Source organism: Antrostomus carolinensis, unplaced genomic scaffold (assembly GCF_000700745.2).
Source record: "Antrostomus carolinensis isolate BGI_N321 unplaced genomic scaffold, ASM70074v2 scaffold19325, whole genome shotgun sequence".
In the NCBI taxonomy this organism is placed as follows: Eukaryota; Metazoa; Chordata; class Aves; order Caprimulgiformes; family Caprimulgidae; genus Antrostomus; species Antrostomus carolinensis.
The window spans coordinates 25,013-45,269 of record NW_010318691.1 but is presented as its reverse complement, the minus strand read 5'-3'; the positions used below and the strand labels follow the sequence as shown (position 1 = coordinate 45,269).

The following is a 20,257-nucleotide window of genomic DNA, read 5'->3' as shown; positions in this document are numbered from 1 at the left end:
TAATGCAAAGAAAACTCACTTTGCAAACCTGTTGCTGCGTAAGCAGGGAGTGTGACAGGAGTGAGGGATTGAATTGTCAAAGCTTCTCCTGCATATCACAGCAGGCTTGAGCCATGCAGCAAGGGTTAACTTGTGTTCTCACCAGTGCTCTTCCAGCATTATTGGTGAGTGTGTTGAGAACCTGTAGCTTCTCAGCTGACTAAATGTTGTCTTCAGGAGATTCACGTTTAAGCTACTCTTCCAAATTCTTTTTCCTTTGAGTATTCTACAGTAAATCTCATTAACTTAGATGAGACCTGCAAAATGTTTTCCTGTGGACTATGGCCTGGTTTAATGAGTGCAGATCCATGGCGTTGTACACCGTATGGGGGGGAAAAATAATGCACTGGGTTTTCACTTGTGACAGTCTTTTTATTTGGTACCAGCCTTGTGCTCACTGCTAGAAGAGTGACCTGTTGAAGGTAGTGCACGCAGCTGCTTGTATGTGGTTGCCTAAGGCCGGGCAGCTCACCTGAAGTGTCATTTTGGCAAAGGATTTAGACTATCCGGGCACATCTTACTTGCTCCTTTGAGCCAGTTATGCCCATGTTAGGGGGAAAAGTAATTTCCCTTGTGGAGAAACCTCTTTACTTGCTGCTGTTTACAAGGTGTTTTTTTCCAGGGTAAAAGGGGGTGGTATTTCAAGGAGCCTTGTCTGTGTGCTGGTCCTTCCTTCCTATTAGAAGTGTTTCTCCTTGTTCCTTACCTCCAGGCAGTTCCCCTCTCACTGGTTCTAGCACAGATAGAAGATAAATTAGCAGGCATCTCCTTCTGTGCCTCCTTTCTTGATGTGTGACTGTTAGTTGGCCTTCTATGCTCCTCAGATGAGACTGTCCCCTGACCTTAAAGGAGTTTCACAGGATCTCTCCCCTCTTTCCTTCCCTTTCAGACAACTATTCCGAGGAGGAGTACGAGAGCTTCTCTTCTGAGCAGGAGGCCAGTGATGATGCCGTACAGGGCCAGGTACTGTTTAGGGCATGGCTTCTCCCTGTGAAGCTCATGCTTGAAACTAGGCCTATTTCTTTAACTAAACCATGACAGTGTGAGACTGTCACCAAGTATTTACCTGCAGTGGGAGAAGACCTGCATTATAACACATTTCTTCCACCATGCTGTGATTTATCTGTTCATGTGTTTGAACTTGAGCTCCCTTTAAACACTAAAACATTAACATCCTTGTGTGTTTCTCTGCTTAATGGTCAAGGCAGCAGTTGATTGCTTCTGTAATGCTGAATGGATGCAAAGAGCCCAACTGGACCCCCAGCTGTAATTATAGGGCCAGTGGGGCCTGAGTCAGTCTTTAGTCTTCAATGTTTTCTGCAAAATAGGTCCCTATGGAGAACTGTCTGGCTAGATGTGAGATGCTTTAGAGTTTGGATCTTATTTGCATTCCACCTCTTGGAGGGTACTGAGGAAGGAACCCACTGAAATATGGGGCTGTGACTACCTTTGTTCCTTGAATGTAGAGCTAGGGCTGTTTTGCTTCTCCAGGCTGTTATTCCTGTCTCTCTGCAGACCTGGTTCACTTCCTTTTTTCCTCTGCCATCATAACTGCAATTAAGGCAAATGCTGAAAGCCTGGAAGAGGGAGCAGCAGGTTCATCTTCATAGAGAGAACATTTTTAGCACTTAAATGCTCATGTGTCCCCAAATCACAAAGGTAACACAGGAATCCTCTTTCTGTGCAGGATTTGGATGATGATGAGTACGAGCTGGGGAAGCCCAAGAAGCAGCGGAGATCGATAGTAAGAACGACGTCCATAACCAGGGTCGGTGGAAATTAGTTTTACTAACACTGACGGGGTTTGGCCAGGATGTGGAGTGCATGTGGCTTATGGGAGCAGCAGTTGCAGACATGCTGGCCCAGCAGGGAGGTTGGGGACATGGTCACAGCATGTGAAGAACTAGCAGAAGCAGCCAGTTCAGGGAGTGGGGCTGTCCAAGGTTTGTGTATGTGCTGTCTTGAGTGTCCTTTGGCTGCAAGGTTAAGGAGCTCCAAAAATCGTGTGAGTGTGTGAAATTCTTCCCCGTGAAGAAGCCAGTGTAAGCCACTCTCATGTAAGTCTTGAAAGTAGCTTTAAATGAAGAGAAGCTCCTCTGATTGTGTTCTGCATGGGAGAGGCCAGTGGGAAGGTATCAAAAGAAAGTTAAGTAGCTCAGTCAGGGGCTGGAGATTGACAGATAAACCTGAGGTGGTGCACGTGTTGCTGAGGCAAAAGAAGTAGCTGGATATTGAAGGGTTTGGCAAGTGGCACGCAGCTATCCCTCCTCTCACAGCAAGCATGCATATACCTGCAAAGCTGCACTTCTGTGTGGAGCAGTGACTTGTGCTTGACCACACCATAATGCAGCTTTCTGCTTACACAAGTGTTTGTGCACATCTGTGATGACAACTTGAAACCACCAGGATGGACTAGGTTTTCTTGCTTGGACTCAGGAGTAAGTTTAGAGATCACTGTACCTCCTGTGATGCTTTCTGAAATCCATTTTTTGATAATGTGTGAAATAAACCCTGTTTTGACCCGAATCTGCCACTAAAAGGACCCTCTGTATGAGACTAGGAGCATGCTAGTTCATATCCTTGGTGTCCTTACTATTGTTTTCAGGTGTCAGTGACCAGTCAGGACAAAATACACCACTTGGTTGTTAAATAAGCAACTTCCTCATAGTAAGAATAACATCTTTCTAGCCCTGACCATTAGATTGATGATGTGGGGCTGGTGCAAAACTGGGTTTGGTGCTACCAGTTGACATCATCTGACTCCAAACCCAACAGGTCTTCTGTCTGCTGACTGTCAGACCATTCAGGCCAGTGAACAGCTCTTGCCATGTCACATTAGCTACCGTATGCTGTGTCCTCCCTCCACAGACTGCTGTGCTGATCCAAGATGATCTGTCTGTGTGATGGACGGTTTTCCTTGGCATCCTGAGCCAGAGAAAAACTCTCTGTTGGGAGAGCATCTTGGCCTCACAAGTGCATTGGGGACAGAAATAGGGTAGTCTTTTGGAGAGTCTTTTTTGAGGTTTTGACCTAAATTTTAGCTCTCTAGAAGGTGGTTGCAGCTTGCAGGATTTGAGTTCAGAGGTAAAGAGCTAGGTTTGTAGGCATGGGGCAGTGTGAAGTGTCTGAGGCCAGAGTGGGACCAGACAATTAGACTTGGAAGAGCTCAAGTGAGATGCAGGAGAGCCAGCAGATGGGCAAATTCCTTCGCTGAAGAGTGGCCTGGTGCTGACCATTTTCTCCTCCCTTTCCTCCTAACACAGGGATGCTGCCTCAAATGCTCTGTACCAGCACACGCAGCTAGGCCCTTCTCATCTTCCTTTTCTTCACAGTGTGCATATTGGGTTGATCAGTGACATACTGAAGGGCTGGGCAACTCGTGGCACATCTCAGCTGTTTGGTCCTGCAAGAGAGACAGAGCTCTTGGGGGCAGGTAAACCTGAAAGAAGTGCAGCAGTTTGGCTTGTGTTGTTTTGGACTTGGTGCCTGCTATTTTTCTGATAAGCAAGTGCTAAGGACAAGCCCCACAGCTTTTCTGCAGTGCTGCTAGTCAAATAAATGAGCCTGCCAGGATGAACTGCAAGCTCCAAGAAAAAAATAATGCTTTGTTGGTAGAAAGCACATTTGTACTTTGGGTCAGTTGGTAGATGCCTGTGTTGGCTCACCCTTGTTAAGAATCAGTAAAGTTGACTGTCAAATGTTTGCCAGAAATTTAGCAAACAGGAGGTGATATGGCAGATAAAAGAATTGGTTATCCAACCAAGAGTGGTGTGCCGTCTGTCAGGGCCAGAAGGTTTCTAATGCTTGGTGGAGTGGGACCTGGTTTGTTGTACTGCAGGAGAGAAAGTATCATAGGTTTGGAAAAGCTGATTTCAATATGAGAACACCAGAGACCTGGTTTGTGTTGCCAGGAGTTACTTGATTTGAAGCAGCAGCTAGAGCACCAGTGTGAGATGTGTCTCAGCTTCTTGGAGACTGGGGAAAAAACAGTTCACTTTACTTATGTAAAAGTGTCTTTGACTTGCAGCAACAAAACTTCAAACAGAAGGTTGTGGCACTGCTGAAGAGGTTCAAAGTGTCTGACGAGGTAAGTAATTCATTCTGTAAGCCTTCCTGTCTTGTGTGTTGCCCTCTGCTTGGTGCATCTTGCTTTAGTCTTCAGAAACACTCTCTTATTTCCTCCTAGTTCCCTTCATTTTGTTTTCAAGTCTGCAGTGGATGTGACCTTTCCTTACACCCTGGCCTCGCATGGAGGCTTGAGGGCCAACTTTAAAATATCATCAAACGTTTTCTAGATTGAGTTTTATCAAAACCAGATTTTGGCAACCATGTGTGTACCCATTCGTTTTGCAGACTGCTTTGAAATAATCTTTGACCCTTTCAAAGGCAAGTAGTCTATGGTGTATATTGCTTGTGAAGTTAAATCCCAGCCTGATCGATCGTTTTACTAAAACAGCCAGGCAAGACATGAGAAACTTGGATAGGGAATGCAGATCCACAGGAGAGTCAGCTGGCTGGTCAGAGCTGAAAATGAAAGAGAACCAGAACCCAAGGAACCTGTGTAATGTTAAGTAGCTAATATAAAAACAGTTAACACCTCAGCTGGCTGTATGGCCTTGTGCTGATTTTGTGGCTTATTGGTAAAGAGTGAGTAACTCCTCATGCTTCTAAATAGTCCTGTTAGCTTTGCTGTTCTTCCCAGGTTAGCTCAGCAGAGTCAGCACCCATAGCTGAGGTCTAAGCCAGCTGAGCTTCTGCTTTTCTGGAGCTGCCGTTCAAAAAGTGAGCTCTGAACTGTGCACGGCTGCCTGCTTACTCTGGTGTATGTGTGAAGCAACCCGTGGAAGTTTTGTGGGAGTTATCTGTTCTCTTTGGCTTTGTGTGTGGGTGGCAGCTGATCCTTGTCCAGGTCTCAGGCGCCTCCTGTGGACGTTTCTGTCATTTCTGCCTGTTTGGGTATCAAATCCAGAGGTGTCACGGCAACTTTTTCTGTAAAATCCAAGACACATCACACTGTTGGGGGTACTGCCTTTCTGTCTTGTTCTAACAAAACCATTAGGAGCCTTTTTAAAGCTTTGTTTATAGAATGGGATTGAATAATGGACATAATCTATGGTTAATAGCTTTTTTGTGGATGCTTAGTCCAATAGGTAACTCCTGCTTAACCACATCCTGACAAGCTTGACCCAAAACAAGCACTTCTCATATAGTTACTGTTTCTGTTGGATATAGTATCCTTGCACTAGAAGCAGAATCTTAGTCCCAAGACTGGTGTGCTGTGGTCCTCAGGGGAGCTCGTGTGACATGGGATCAGCCTGACTCATAGCAGGATCAGTGATACCTGCTTTTGTCCTGTGTATAGGTTCTGGATTCAGAGCAGGACCCGGCAGAGCACGTTCCAGAGGTGGAGGAGGATTTGGACCTTCTGTATGATACACTGGATATAGAGAACCCCAGTGACAGTGGGCCAGAAATGGAGGATGATGACAGTGTTTTGAGCACTCCAAAGCCAAAGTTAAAGTAAGTGTGGGGCAGCTGATGCTGGGCCAGAGAGGAACCATGTACAGTGTCAGCACAGATTAGATGTTTCTATTCTCACCCCTCCATCCTGGGTTTTTCCCCTCTTGACCTGGTGTTGAAGCCCTAGTGTGTGTTGTTGCAACATGAATGACTGCTTGTGAGCTGGGGGTAGCGTGAGAGGGTCTGACTTCCCTTCAGTCTCACTTCTTCCTTGTTCCCTTTGCAGATGCTCTGACACCTGAGCACAGGGGTAGGAATTGCTGACAGGCAGGCAGCAGAGTTAAACTGTACACAGGTGTTCTGAAGAGGTGGTAGAAACAGCCAGGAAATCTGTGCTAAGGCAGAAGGAGACGTGGTTGGAAGCTGCAGAAGTAGAGACAGGGATGGACAAGGCAGACTGTCTTTCTGGAAAAACTGATAAGGCGCTATGTGGAAAGAGGGTCTTTGCAGGGATTAAGGAAGCAGAGCTGCAGGGAACAAAGGAGTTCCTCAGGGCCTGAGGGGACTGACTGCAGCACACGTAGGTACACACAAGCCTGTTCTGAACCAGCTTTTGTGGGCACTGACATCTGGGCTATCGCAGCACTGTGCAGCTGAGCTTGGGATCGCTGGCGCAGGGTCTCAAGCAGATGCAGAACCCTGAGCTAACAGAGCTGTGTACGTCCCTGCCTGAATAAAGACTGAAAACATGAGACTGTTAGAGCTGTGCTCAGACTGCTGACTGGGTTGTGGTGACATGCTCAGGCCTTCGGTGTTGTGACAACTCCTACTGCTGCAGTTGGTCAGTACAGTATCTGCTAAATGCCAGCTAATTACCATGTGTCATAATATCCTAATTCATGTAGAATAACCTAGTTGGGCTAAGAATAGATTCTGAGTCTGGAGTGACTTATTCCCTATCAGTGAGCTAGAAGTAGTCAAGGATAGACTAAGGCAGCAGTGGTAAGTGAAGGGGCTGATGGCTTATAAAGGCATTTGGAGCTTGACCCAATATATTGATAGGTGGTAGGCCCTACCTTGAAGGGATTTGGAAGTAAACACCTGCTTTGAAACAAGCCAGAATGTTGTACTGCACCCACTGAGAGCTCATGTCCTGTTCAATGGAGCTGAAGAGCTAACTGTTCTGGGATATGGGATTGATGGAATATTGCTGGAGTGAGAATGTGTCCATTTGGTTCTAGAGAGACACTTTGTACCTTGCTGCATCCGGTTCTTGTGTTCATATCTTGAAAGGGATGTGATAAATGCTGATGATTCTAGGCAGGTTTTCCTGCAACAAAAAAAAAATCAGTTCCTTAAATTGTAATTGAGTCTTGTAGCCTGCTGTGATGAGCTGCCTTTTTCTGTGGAAGCCCAATCTGATTGTATGCACTACCTGATCTTATTGAGCAAATGCGTAATTGGATCCTAGGGCTGGCAGCCAAATCTAGATGCAAGCTGGAAGTAAAATGCATATTAGCACCCAGACTCACTTACCCACAGAAGCAGAATATCATCAGGAGGCAGTAACTCTACTTGCTGTCTTTCAGTCAAGAGCTGGACCCTGTCTGGATTGGCATGCAGTTCAATCAGCATTTGCAAAGCTGAAACAAGAACAGCGGTGTGAAACTCTGCACCTGGTGCTTGGGGCAGTGAGGACATAACTGCTTGTGTGGGGTGAATGTGCGTTCTGTTCTGCTCTGGGGAAAATGCTGGACCCATGTGCCCACCCCAGATTTTATGGAAACAAAAGCTGCTGTTTGGGGTGTGGTGTGAGAGCGTGCAAGCATTCCTAGTAAGAACTTTGTAAATGTATAGTTGTATGTGTGACAGGTGACATGTTGGATCTTTTAAGTGGAGGTCAGTTAGTGTGAGGGGACCCTGGACTTTCTGGCTTCTCCTGCTGTCCTGGAGACCTCCCCTTCCTTTCAGAAGTTGCCTATAAATTTTACTGAAACCATCGGGGAGCCATAAGACACCCTGGGAACAGTTGTTTTGCTTTGCTGTGAACATGTTAGACTTTCTGTTACTCTTTTTGATAATAAGAAATGGCTTTTGCTTTCTTTATTCAGACCTTATTTTGAAGGACTTTCACACTCCAGTTCTCAGACAGAAATTGGTAGCATCCACAGCATCAGGAGCCAGAGAGAGCCATCAAGTCCTGTAAGTCATGTTTCAAGATTATCTGCAGTTAGTACAGAAGTTTCAAGATTTCCTCTACCCATCTACATTCCCTTTGAAATTAAAGTGCTGTGGCCAAATGGTATTGAACTGCCATGTTTGGCCTTAATGTCTACACTGTCTCTATTTGCATGTGTAAATTAAAACACCCTCTCTGATCTCTTTCAAATACTTGGATGCACACACATGGATTTTCTGCTGAGAAAACATGTGGGTTTGGTTTTGGGGTTTTTTTTTTCGGTTGGTTGCTTTTTTTAAAGCAAATATCACATTACCTCAAGTGGTTCTTTTCAGATTCAGATAGAATACTTCCTAACAGTATGAATAGCTCCAGATTCCCGTGTACTTCCAATGACAGCCAGGATGGGAGATGTTACCTGGAAGTTTTAAGGACTCCTTGGCATTGTTTGGAGGAAGCTTTACCTTTCTGTTGTTGGGATACTTTCCATAGTGGCGGGGAGCGAACACTGAGGGGAAGCTCACCCACTTTTCCATCCCTTCGTGGGTGGACATATTAGATGCAGAACATATCAGCCCTATTCCAGAACACTTCCTTGCCTCTTCTGTCTATTGCCCATCAGCTGCAAGTGATGTGTGTCTTTGCAACAGCCTGATCCAGAGAGCATGGCTGAAACTGTGCTGGTGCCCCACCTCCTAATGATGTTTTTCCTTTCAAGCAGGTAGAAGTGCCTGAAAAGACAAAGAGTCTTGGAACCAAACATGCAGGCGACAGTCTTTCTGACACTGTCTCTTATGTAAGTTGAAAACTCGCTTGTTAACATTTGTCCTGGCAGTTTGGGTGTCATCTGTGAACTACATTGTGGCATGTGTCTGTTCATATAGTTGCATGTGAAACACAAGTAGAGAACATTAGCTGCAGTGAAGGTAATGCTGAGCTCTCCTCCTGACCTTAGTTGTTAGAGGTTTTTGTCTTTCAGCCTTTTGAAACTGAAATGCCTTCTGTTTGAACAGCCTTTCTCTTGGGTTGAGGAAGGCTGGCCCAGAGCACGCTACAGAGCATGTGTATTGTCCTGAAAAGTATTCTCAGGGCTGTTCTCTTATCAGGCAGAAGTATTACTTCACGCTGAATTGGCAGAAATCAAACTGGTCCTGGCTAAAAAGCCCAAAGCTCAAGTAGCTCAGCTGGGCACATGCAGTTTGTAACACTTCTCCTATATCTCTTTTTCTCTGCTAGTTCGTTTGGGTAAGCTGAATTAATCTGTGTTGCATTGGAGGCATGTCCCTGGCTTTGAGCTGGAAGACTGCCTATTCCAAATAGCATATCTGAGCACCTTTCCTATCTCCAGCTCCTTTGTGAGGCAGAGCTAGGAACTGGTAGCCCCAGATGGCCAGGATTGGTGTCTCTGTTTTGGCAGCGAGTAGCATGTCTGGAAGAGGCAGGCTGGATGTGCCCCAGCCAGAGCCAAGCTGGGGTGCCTCCTGCCAGCCCTTGTGGCAGTGAGACAGAGGGGAGGGTTTGTGTCTGATGACTCTGTTCCCTGTGTTTTTGCAGGAGTCTAACCAGCAAACCGAGGCCCAGGAAACGGAACTTCCCACACCAGATGTGTTTGTGGAGAAGCTCCCACCCAGCGGGAAGATCACTAAGACTGAATCCCTCATTATCCCGTCCACCAGGTAGAGCGGTGACCCAGCACTGCGCCTGCTGCAGGGCTGCTCGGGAAGTCATGGACAGCCTGATAGTGTTTGTTCAGGACAGCCTTAAGCCATTGGCTGCAAGGAGACCCTCCTTGTGTTCAGGCAATCAAATGATGGGTCTTGAGCACTTGATAGATGAATGCTCAGAACCCAGAAGGGCAACATTGCTCTGAGGTTGCTCCTGTCTCCTGTGTTGTGCCCGCTTCCCATCCAAGGAAGTTTTTATAAAACTCTGGAGCTGCTTGCTCAAAGATACTGTTGTTAAGTCAGCATCTGATGCAGATTTTGGCTTTGAAGGTGATTGTCAAATCTAACTTATGTCCTGTTAAACTTTCCCAAATAGGGTAGTGAATGTGGGCTTCAGCAACCCCACCGTATAGTTTCTCTGGTTATTTCCAAGCAAATAGATGTTCTTTTGAAAGGTATTTCTGCGCTGCTTTTGGGTGTGTGACTGCAGTTTGCATGGCTGGATCCTATTGTGCTGGTGAAGCAATAGCAGGGTGGTGGTGTGGGTCTTAAATGGGCTGTGGAAGCCTCCCTGGGACTCCTGGGAACGTGCTCTGTAGCTGAACTGTGTGCTCAGCGCTGTCAGAAGCAGAATTGGCAGGTCTCAGGCTAGCTCCAATCTACATACACGATTCCCCGGTGCCTGTATTCACATTGTTGAGGTTGCCAGATGGGTAATCTGGGATTTGGGGGATGGATCTCACTCAGGTATGAGCCAGCTCTGGCATACAAGCACATCTCTCTAGCAGGTCTGAAGGGAAGCAGACGGGACGTCGGGGAAGGAGCACCTCTTTGAAGGAGAGGCAGCCAGTGAGGCCACAGAACGAGAGAGCGAACAGTCTGGACAATGAACGTTCTCCAGACACCCGGCACCCCTTACAGGTGTGAAAAAGATTGCTGTCTCTCCAGCTACTCATAGCTTTTCCTCTTCTTCAGCTGTCTTATGTGGTCCCTTTCATGTGGTTCAAGTGCTGTCCCTGTTGGAAATAAAATGGGCCCTGTGGCTGCAGGAAGGAGAGAACTTATGGCTTGGCTGATGCTGTTCCTTCCATCCAGTCTGCTGGGTTTTGCCAGCTTGTTGCTTTGTCAGCCAGCCATAAATGGAAAACACTGGAACAGATTGTTATGCTGAGAAAGGAATAGGGATGTGTTGAGGAATTACTCCTTTGAAATAAGGCAAATTGCTAGGAATTGCAAAAAGGGACTGACTTGTGCAGAGCGTCTCTGCCATGTTTTTGTTAGCTGTTGGACTCGGGTAATTCCTTCCTTGAAGGAGACTGTTGCTGGCTTCTATGAATCCAAAATTCCTTGAGCTGCTGTTAGTTGGTATAAAGTGACATAAAGAAAAGTGTGTGGCAGAAGGAGTAGTGGCTGACAAAACCACAGTGGCTGATAGAGGGGCCTGCAGAATAGTACTGAGAAGATGGTGTCAGTCCCAGCAGCCAGCGCAGCTGCTAGCGTGCCTTTGTGGATGAGGTGACCGAGCACTGGCCAGCCATGCACAGCTACCTGTCATGAATGCAAGAGCTGGAGCTGGTGGCTTGAGGATTAGAGCTGACATCTCCTGCTGTTCTCTTCTCTTTGTCTTTATTTCCAGATCCCCAGGAAAACGGTATATGACCAACTAAATCACATCCTGGTTTCCGATGACCAGCTGCCGGAAAACATTATTCTTGTCAATACTTCTGATTGGCAAGGCCAGGTAAAGGCAGGAGACGTTACCTGAAGCAAAGATCTCCTTCACTGTTCCTCCTCAGGAATGGACAGGCCTTGAGCTCTGCCACTAACCCAGTAGGTTCTGCTGCTTGGTTAGAAGAGCAGTGGTGGTGCACGGGAGCTGGCAGCATTCAGTGCTTACCGATTGGATTTCATCTCACTGAGAGATGCTGTGGATCTTGTAAGGCTTTGCCACCTGAGCCCTTCCCCAGAGGTTTTTCCTGTACTAAGAAATGCCATCCCTTCTGGTTAGCACACTGGGAGTGGCTAGACCTTTCCACTCAGGAGCCTACTTCTTGGCTGTGGTAGGCTGGGACAGAGGAAGCAGGGAGGAGTGACCTGTGGTTTAGGCTGGGATTTGTGGGCACAGATGGTGATCACAGGAGAAAATATTTCAGGGCTGCTCTATTGCCTTGCATGCACACTTGTGATTCCTGACTGCAGGTGTGTCATCCCCTCTCTTCTGAGTGAGTGATAGTTGTGTTAAGAAGAATCCTGAGCAGTGCTTTCTTATGCTGGCTACATGGGGTGGTTTGTTATGGATTTGGGTGGGAGTTTGGAATAAACTTTGCTCCTTTTGGAATTTCAGTCTGACAAAGTAATGAAATGTATATGGAAGAAACCTTGTAAATGTGTAGTGAGTCGCTGTTGCTTGTAGAACTTGTGTCAGGGTTGTGGAGTTTTGTCATCTGGTTTGACTTTCTGCTTCTGGAAGACCTGTGGTCTCAGTGTCTGAAATAAAAAATACCAGCTAAGCTACTGGTTCCAGTTTCTCTATACTTGGAAGATGGAGAAATACCTTCTAGAGATGGCTAAGAAGTCTTGTAGGTCTTCTCCCAGCAGTTTTAGCAGCTTGTGCATGCAGTATCAGAGGAGGTGAAGATGGCACTGGCTGGGAAGTGTGGATTAGCAGTGCAGAGTTTGAAAGTGTGAGATAATTGCCGAGTCTCATCAGTGTTATGTCCGTGTATAGCTGAGGTGTGAGTTAACTTGTTTTCTTTTAGCTGCATGGAGGGGAGACAGTCTGTCATGAGGAATATGTGTGGTAGTAGCACCCTTCCCTTTTTTTTAGTGCTCGAGGGTGTGCAGAACACTGCATTTGTTTGTCCTTTTGAAATCAGAGAGCTGCAACTGCAGTTCCAGAAGCAGGTGAAGAGCATCTGCTCTTACCCAGTGCTGTCTGCTAGGCAGATGGCCTTCTGCTGCTGCCCTACTCTTGCATCCATAAAACCCCTGCTATTCTAGAGCTGTCATTGCCAGAAATGCTGTGGTTTGAATATAGTGTTGGTGTTTGTCAAGAAGGTGCAGTGTTTCAGTTTTTTTTCTAGAGGAATAGTTTTCCTTTGGCTGATGCACAAGGATGAGTTATTTGGGAAACAACTGTATCACCTACAAATTGGACATAGGTAGAGTGCCTGTGCTTGGGGTGTGAGAATACCTGGGAGGCTGGGGGAGGCAGATTTTCTTCCTGTGACAAACTATACCAAAAAAAGGACCATAACATGTTCTGTTCTCTCCTCAGTACCTATCAGATGTCTTGCAAAAGCATACCTTGCCAGTGGTCTGCACGTGCTCCTCAGCTGATATTCAGGCAGCTTTCAGCACTATTGTCTCCAGGATACAGAGATAGTAAGTTCTCACTTGCTTGCAGTGTTTGTTAAGTCTCAGCTCTAAAAGCCTCTTGACTCCTGTGTCCCAGTGCCTAGGGAGTTTTCCATCCAATAGCTGAAAAATATTTCTCCCTTCCAATACTTCTCCCCAGTCTGCTTTCCTGAAATCAGAATTGTGTGGCTCTTCAGCACTCGCCAGCCCTGAAAAGTTGTTGCTCTTCTGCCATGTGTGGGGATACAAGTCTCTTTTCGTTGACATTGCTGATTTTAAAAGACTGTGCTTTGGAGGCTGCCTCATAGGTCAGATCTAATAACCAGTAAAGCATGCAAAGCTAATAGATAGGTTTTTAAATAGTTCTTTCTCCCTGCCCCCTAGTAATTCCTCAAGACATCCCTAGGTACCTACAGATGGCTGTGGGTACCTGACTGTGTTCTCTGACACAGCAGTTAATTGCAGTAGATAGATCCTAACCTAGATAGCTGAGTCCAGACCTTTAGATTCTCAAAATGTGCGAAAGAAGAAGCAAGAAGACCAATTAAGAAAGTACTGAACAGTGTTGCATTTCATTAATAATGTTTTAAGCAGCTGGTAATCACTGTGATACTGCCTTGTGTATTGAATGAGCTCTCTTCTGCCCTGGTTGTTATTAACCAATTCTTTTTATTTTATTTTTTTTTTCCACTTGTTCTGAAATAGCTGGTTGGAAGCATGATTATGAATATGTTCCCTCTTTTTCTGTCTAGCTGTAACTGCAATTCACAACCTCCAAACCCAATTAAAATTGCAGTGGCCGGAGCCCAGAATTACCTCAGTGCTGTATTGAGGCTCTTTGTAGAGCAGCTGTCTCACAAAACCCCAGACTGGCTCGGCTACATGAGATTTTTGATCATCCCTCTAGGTAAATAAGGAATGATTTTTCTTCATGGAAAGATGAACGGGTTAAATGTGATGTGTGCCCTCAGGAGAAGCCCTCCTGGGAGCTTTGTCTAGGTGTATGGCTGTTAAATGAGGCAAATGTCGTGCTGTCATGGTACTGTGTAATGCTTGTGTTGCTGCTCTTGCGTGAGTGAATTTGATCTTTATGTTCTTGATGCCAGAGCCTGCTTGTAAACCTTTCATCTGAAGCAAGGGGTTGAGTACTTTCTCCCCATACAGGGAGGCTCTTGGATATCTTTTTATCATGGTATGGTGAATGCATACCATGTTGTATAATGTTCTGGAAGCTTTTTCCCTGGCTGAAAGCTTCAATTCACTGGGCACTGTGTTTCCCAAAGCGATAACTCTTCTGGCCTCTCTGAGGCTGACACAGAAAATTTTTAAGGAGGAGGCTTAATTTTTTAAAGGCTCTGAAACTGCTGAGAGTTTAAATTATTCAAATTACACGTGTCTTTTGACTTTTCCTTTATGTGCTGTTCTCCTTGGGTTTTTCTCTCAGTTTTCCTGCACCTTTTCTCTGCCCTTCCAACAGCTCAACAAGCCTGCCTGACTGGAAGGTAACCCAGCTTGGATCCCTTGTGTCTATGCAAGTGGAGTGGGCTGATAATGCCATTAGGGGTCTGTTGTAGTGAGAAATACAAGGAATGGTGTAGGGGAGAGGCCTGGGAAGCCAAGTGGTCACTGATGCTTGTGGGCAGGGGCATCTGGGCAATGTTGGTGTTGTAAGGGTGTGATAACAGCAGCTGGTCTAGTCTGAGGCTTGGCTTATGTGAACAGGCACTTAAATGATGTAGGCAACAGAAAACTTGAAAAGCACTTTTTCTCAATGTTTCCTGGTCTTTTAGGTTTGGAACCAGCTGATGGCATTTGCTGTAGGAGTCAGAAGCTGCTGGCCATGAACAGTGGGGTTAGGCTGTCAATTCAGTGGTGGGATTTGCAGAAGTTAAATGAAGAAGGCAGAAGAGAGCTGGATCATTCTGTAAGGAAGGCATTTAGTTTCCAAAGTGGTTGGCAGGAAGAGGAGAGAGCCCTTTAGGGGGTAGAAACACACAAAAAATATTTCTGCAGGGTTAAATGTGCTTTGAATGAGAGTCTCTGTGACTGAGGACTTTGGTCCTCGCATGCTGACTGTCTGCTGGCCTCAGAAGAAGAGTTTTCTGTCCTGCAGTCTTTAATCATATGAAAATAATTTCTCTCTGAAAGTGAAACACAAGATTTAGCTAGTGTGTTTTTGGGTTGTTTTTTTAATATTAAAACTTTATTTGGTAATTAAAAGGAAAAAAAAAAAAGAAAGAACAAAGCACTTTGATAACGGAACTGCTTCAGAACTGTGAATGCCTTAAAAATGTATTTTAAATATAGAAACTTCTCTAACAGACCCTTTCCCATAGAAGTCTGCAGTATTTCCTGATCGGATCAAGTGCTTATTTCTGGCCAGCTTTCTGGCAGTTCATTAAAGTGATTGAGGAGCAACCTCTCTTTTCTGACAATTGAAAAAGCACCAAAGACAGAACTGTAACTGTGCCATAAACGTCTTAAAGAAAAAGACTTTCTGCTGTTAGCAGCATCATCGAAGTAGGAGTGGTAGAGTCTTTTCTAAGATGGTTTTACCTTCTTAGTCCACAACTACAGGCTGCAACGCGACAGAAGAGTCAACCTGTGGTGGTTTGTTAACGATGAGAAGTGCTTAGTGTCTGTAAGCATCTGTACTGGGAGATACAGTCCTGCTTCATGCTTCTGATACTATGGCTGAAAGACTCCTTTGGTGTCCAAAACTGTGTAAACAAATGAAAAGAGGCAAACAAAATAGAAAAAAATGGTGTGTGTGTGTGTGTGGGGGGGGTATTTTGGCTCTTTGGGGTGTTTTAGTATTTCATTTAGCTCCTATGGATAGAGCTTCTTGGAAGACCTCATGTTTAGTATTTGTTTCCACTGCATCTGCCATGTGCAATGTGTTTTCCCAGCACGTTGGGAAAGCTGTTGCTTCTCCAGTGCATGGTGCAGAGCTGATCCACGTGCACTGTTTAAAACTCCAATGCAAGAGAAATGATGGGCCTGAAAGTAGCCATGATCTGGATGATCCAGGAACGAACTTAGGCCCCAGACTCTAATGACACTGAGGGGAGGTCAGGGAGACCTTCTGCTTGAACCTTTCCTGGAAGTCTGGAAATTAGCAGTGGTTTGGAGGACTGAGAAAAGACAGTGGGATTTTTCCACCATGACCTTTCCTGGAGGATGGTGAGTCTAGTTAAGCAACTGGGGTCTCCTTGGAAGGAGTTGTCAGGTTACCAGTTACCAGCTGATGACTCAGCTGTTGCAGTTTCTGGAAGCGTGGCTTGATGTGAGAATTCAGTATGCAGCAAGGATAAAAATAAGCTGATTAGGAGGAACTTTGAGGACACTTCATGGCTGATTGTAATGACTGAAATGCGGTGACTGGAAAGTGCAGTTCTTGCCCACCTTTTCTCCTATGTTGGAAGACTGGAGAAGTAGTTGCAAGAGAGTTGTCTTTTGGGGACACATGTGGCCTAAAATGAAGGTGTCAAATTTTTACCACCTCCCAGAGCAGAAAATGCCCTCCCTCTTCTGCTCAGTATTAAGTATGAAGTCATATATCCATCCAGGACTGCAAGCTGGAGGCTGGACACACAAGCTTTCCGCAAGCAGGTCTTCCCATACTCATAGAGAAGCCATAAGGGCAAGCAGGGACCTGATGCATACGCCAGCATTCACTGGGGACTGTAATCCTTGGACTCCGCCTCTGTCTTTACAGCCTATTTATTGAACTTACAGACCTTCTCTGCCAATTAAACGAGCCTCCCTGGGTTGTTTTTCCTGGTTAGGCACAATTGCCTCTTCTCGGTATTGCAAAACAGCCCTGGTGTACACATGGTGTTTGGAGGAAGAGGTCTGACTCCTCTTGGCAGAGGTGACCTGGCTGCGGCGCAGCCTGTGGGCAGGAAGAGCTGCTGGGAAAGCCACTTGCAAAACTGAGAGAGTGAGATGGAGAGCTGTAGGGCCTTTGTGTCTTCCAGATCATTTATTTCCTCAGCAGTTTCCCAGTCCTGTTTTCTTTGGCCTTTTAAAATGTAATTTGGCGGGGGGGAAAGGGGTGATTTCACTGAAAGATATCAGTGGTGTTGAAGCAGTCTCTGCTGGGAATTTTATTTGCATGTTCTTGTAGAGATAAGCTGACTAATTTACTTGGTTATATTTGAAGAAATTCATTGCTGGGGTGTCTAGTGTAGTTTTGATTTTGGAATTTAATTCCTTACAGGTAAACACACCTGTGTTCAGTGCTGGGAAGAACAACTGTTATGTTTTCCTTTCTTTCTTAGGCTCTCATCCAGTGGCCAAGTATCTGGGGTCTGTAGATTATAGATACAACAACTTCTTCCAAGATCTAGCCTGGAGAGATCTGTTCAACAAACTTGAAGCACAGACCACTGGTAAGACCATGTGTCTGTGTCTGGCCTGTGTGGGATAAGAGGCTTGAATGAGTAATTTTAGCAAAGGTCAAGTAAATACAAGAGGAAGCAGACAAATGTTTTTGTTCCTCTTTTCTCCTCGCTCCACCACATTCCCTTTTCAGATGCTGACCTTTGTATGTCCTCCGTGTGGTGGTTTGCAAACAGTTGTTGGCTCCCAGAGGCACTAGCTGCCTCTGAGTCACTCTCATTTTGCCTTGCTCTCTGCTTTGTTCTTTGATGTGGAGGTGTCATTACCAGGTTTAGTACATTGCTTTCTTTGGCCCTTCAAAAACTGTCCAGCCTAAAACATTTTGAAAACTGGAAACTCTGGGAAGATTAACTTCTATTAGTTGTGTGTGAGAATGACCTTGATATTTCTGAGATCTGCTGGCAGGATCTTTTTCATTCAAGAAGAATTTTGTTCTTCACCAGTGTTGTAGCATGTGGGAGCTGCCCTAGGTCAGATCAACAAGTTCCTGCTCTAATCTGAGTCTGTTCTAGGCCAGGATAAAGCCTTACTGTGTGTTAAAGTACTGATTTGCTTAAAATAGTAATGCTTACATTTTTTCCGTCCGTTCCTTCAAGAATGGAAAGAAACAGGACAAAGTAGGATTTGCATCTGACATTTAGGGCTACGTGAAGGCTTGAGACATGTCGTGGCAGTGTATCCCATACAGAAATTTCACTAGCAGGAAACCTTGGGTTTTCAAAGCACCATGAGGGTGGGGAGGTGCAGTTTGGTTCTCCTGTTGGAACTTCAGAGAGTGCCTGAGGCTCCCAGGATGCTCCTGGAAGTCCTCTAGCTGTGAGGAGGAAAGAGAGACCTCTTTGCAGGGGATTGTTGGGAACCTTTTCCAGCAGATGGGAACTTGGCTGGAGGAGGCCCTGGGCAGCCTGTTCTGGAGGTGAAGTTAGCCTTGCTTGGAGCAGGAGAGATCTCCTAGTGTGCCACCCAACCTATGCTTTTCCTTGCTCTAAGCTTGTGGAAGAACAGATGTCTGGAACCAGATGGTTTTAATTCCTTGTTGCGCTTGAAAATGCAGAGAGATGTCAACGCAGATTTGATTTTTGTGTCTGGGTGAGGAGTACTTCATAAACTGTAGAAATCCAGCTTGAGAGCCATATCTGTTCTTTAGTAGGTTTTATGTTGCACCCCTTATTTATTTGCCTGCATGCTATGAGGAAAATGCAGCCTCATTTTTGTGCAGTCTAGGCCTTGTAGATTCTCCATTTTCATCTGTGCAGTGAGAACTGCACAGAAACCCCATGTTGGCATAAGCAGCTCTGGCAAAGAATTATAGCTCTTCACAGTCACTGTTCAAGTAACTGTTGTAAGAAACACTGGGTTAAAGTGCCCATTAAGGTATTAAAAATGCCTGGTGAAGGTACCTTGCATCCCCTTGATCTCACAGTTGAGGCTCACTGCTTGAAACCAAAGAAATATGGCAGGCATTTAGGAAATGTCTTCCTGTCCACTTGAATCAGTCTCACAAACTTGAAGCATACTTGCTGCTGTACATGTGGTCTTTGCTCTTCCTACCCTTGCGTGGCTCTCGGTCTTTTCACTCAGCAAGGCCATGAGTTTGTTACGGAATCAGGTAACTCAAATGCTGGTGAGAGCAGAGCAACTTGCCAGGGCACTGGGAGAGATGGCTAAGGCACTTTCTTCAGATACCACAGTCAAGAATCTAAAGCTGACTCTGAGCAGGTACACATTTTCAAAGAAAAGCATTTGAACAAATATAAGTCATACTTCAGTCAACAATGCTGTGTACAGATGTCTGTGTATCTCGTGCACATTCCTAATTCTTTTACCTTGGTGCTCTTGTAGGATGTTTGGTTTTGGGTTGACAGCTTTACAGTGCTCCTAGGCTGCAGAGCTTCCTTTGGAAGATGCAGTTCAAATGCAGCTGGCTGGGTACCGTCAGCTGCATGGCTGAGCGAATGGAAGACAGTGCTGGTGATGGTCTGAGAAGTCACTTAGTTTATTTTCTGTCTTTGTTCTATTGCAGTTCCAGAAGCTCCTGATGTTGTCTCCCGGATAACGCAGTATATAGCAGGGGCAAACTGTGCACACCAGTTGCCCATTGCTGAAGCGATGCTGACGTACAAGCAGAAGAGGTATGTCCCTAACCTAATAACTGACTTTCCAGAGTGAGCATCAGGTTGAAAGTGAAGTGCTTTTTTCATCTTGTGTGCCAGCAGTCTTAAAATCACTGGAAACTGCAAATATCTTGGGAACTTTACTGTACCCTCTGTCCAGTGATGTGTCCCACTTAGATAACAGCGAATCCACAACAGTGTGGTTCCTTTAAGTGCAGTGATTTCTCTGAAGATCTGAGAGGTCTGGGGAAGTGGAGACTGGGTAGAACTGGGGTTGGACAGATTATAACTGCTTAGATTCCAGAGATCTCTTACCATGGAGACCTCTCCCCTGCCACAGAGACCTTAGGTATGTAAGTCTGGACTCTGGTGTTCCCCCCACTGAAGTATCTTCCTTGAGACCTGGCCTTTTTGCACCAGAGTTAAGGGAACTGAAACCCTTTGGTTTTGGAGTTTAAATAGCAGAGGTTGTTGATTGGGAGTTGCAGGCTACCAGAACTCCTGCTGGGGAGGGCTGTCATCCACCAGGTTTTATTGAAACTTCTCTTAAGGGAGAAGCAGCTTGTAGGAGGGAGGATTGAGGTCTGAAAACATGATTCAGAAGTATGCAGAACCTCATGTGGCTGTGGTCCAGGAAGAAGAGGGTCTGTCACTGAAGGGTAGAGATGCATTGTTTCTGAGGCACAGAGGAGAATAATGACACTACAACTCCTGCACATCCCAGTAATTTCTCAGAGCAGGACAGACACTTGCCTCATGATTTTTTCTCGACTAGCAATCTCCTGTGAAGCATGGATTATGTTAATCATTAATTACTACCCTTCCCATATTATATGTGATCTGTTGTTGTTGGTCCGTTACATCCCTCATTGGTACCTCCTTTGCATAAGAACTGGGAGGGATTAAAGGTGTGGGTTTTTTCCCTTCTTATTTGTAAATGCTCATTGTGCATTGCTTTTCTATTCCTGTGTCTGCTCTACATTACTTTGCAGAAATGGTGCAGTAAAATTTAATCTATTCTTCATGCTCTCTTAGGGAAA

General features: G+C 45.5%; 1 protein-coding gene across 1 annotated transcript in view; it reads left to right on the top strand.

Moving 5' to 3' along the window:
- Positions 1 to 20,257, top strand: part of PACS2 (phosphofurin acidic cluster sorting protein 2) — a 48,920-nt gene that overhangs the window by 12,065 nt on the left and 16,598 nt on the right. The window contains exons 7-19 of the mRNA XM_029085202.1: positions 929 to 1,002; positions 1,727 to 1,783; positions 4,067 to 4,126; positions 5,402 to 5,559; positions 7,611 to 7,701; positions 8,400 to 8,474; positions 9,233 to 9,354; positions 10,131 to 10,263; positions 10,979 to 11,083; positions 12,620 to 12,726; positions 13,452 to 13,606; positions 16,983 to 17,093; positions 19,127 to 19,235. Of these exons, the coding sequence (XP_028941035.1) occupies positions 929 to 1,002; positions 1,727 to 1,783; positions 4,067 to 4,126; positions 5,402 to 5,559; positions 7,611 to 7,701; positions 8,400 to 8,474; positions 9,233 to 9,354; positions 10,131 to 10,263; positions 10,979 to 11,083; positions 12,620 to 12,726; positions 13,452 to 13,606; positions 16,983 to 17,093; positions 19,127 to 19,235 (1,357 nt within the window). The remainder of the gene's footprint in view (positions 1 to 928; positions 1,003 to 1,726; positions 1,784 to 4,066; positions 4,127 to 5,401; positions 5,560 to 7,610; positions 7,702 to 8,399; positions 8,475 to 9,232; positions 9,355 to 10,130; positions 10,264 to 10,978; positions 11,084 to 12,619; positions 12,727 to 13,451; positions 13,607 to 16,982; positions 17,094 to 19,126; positions 19,236 to 20,257) is intronic.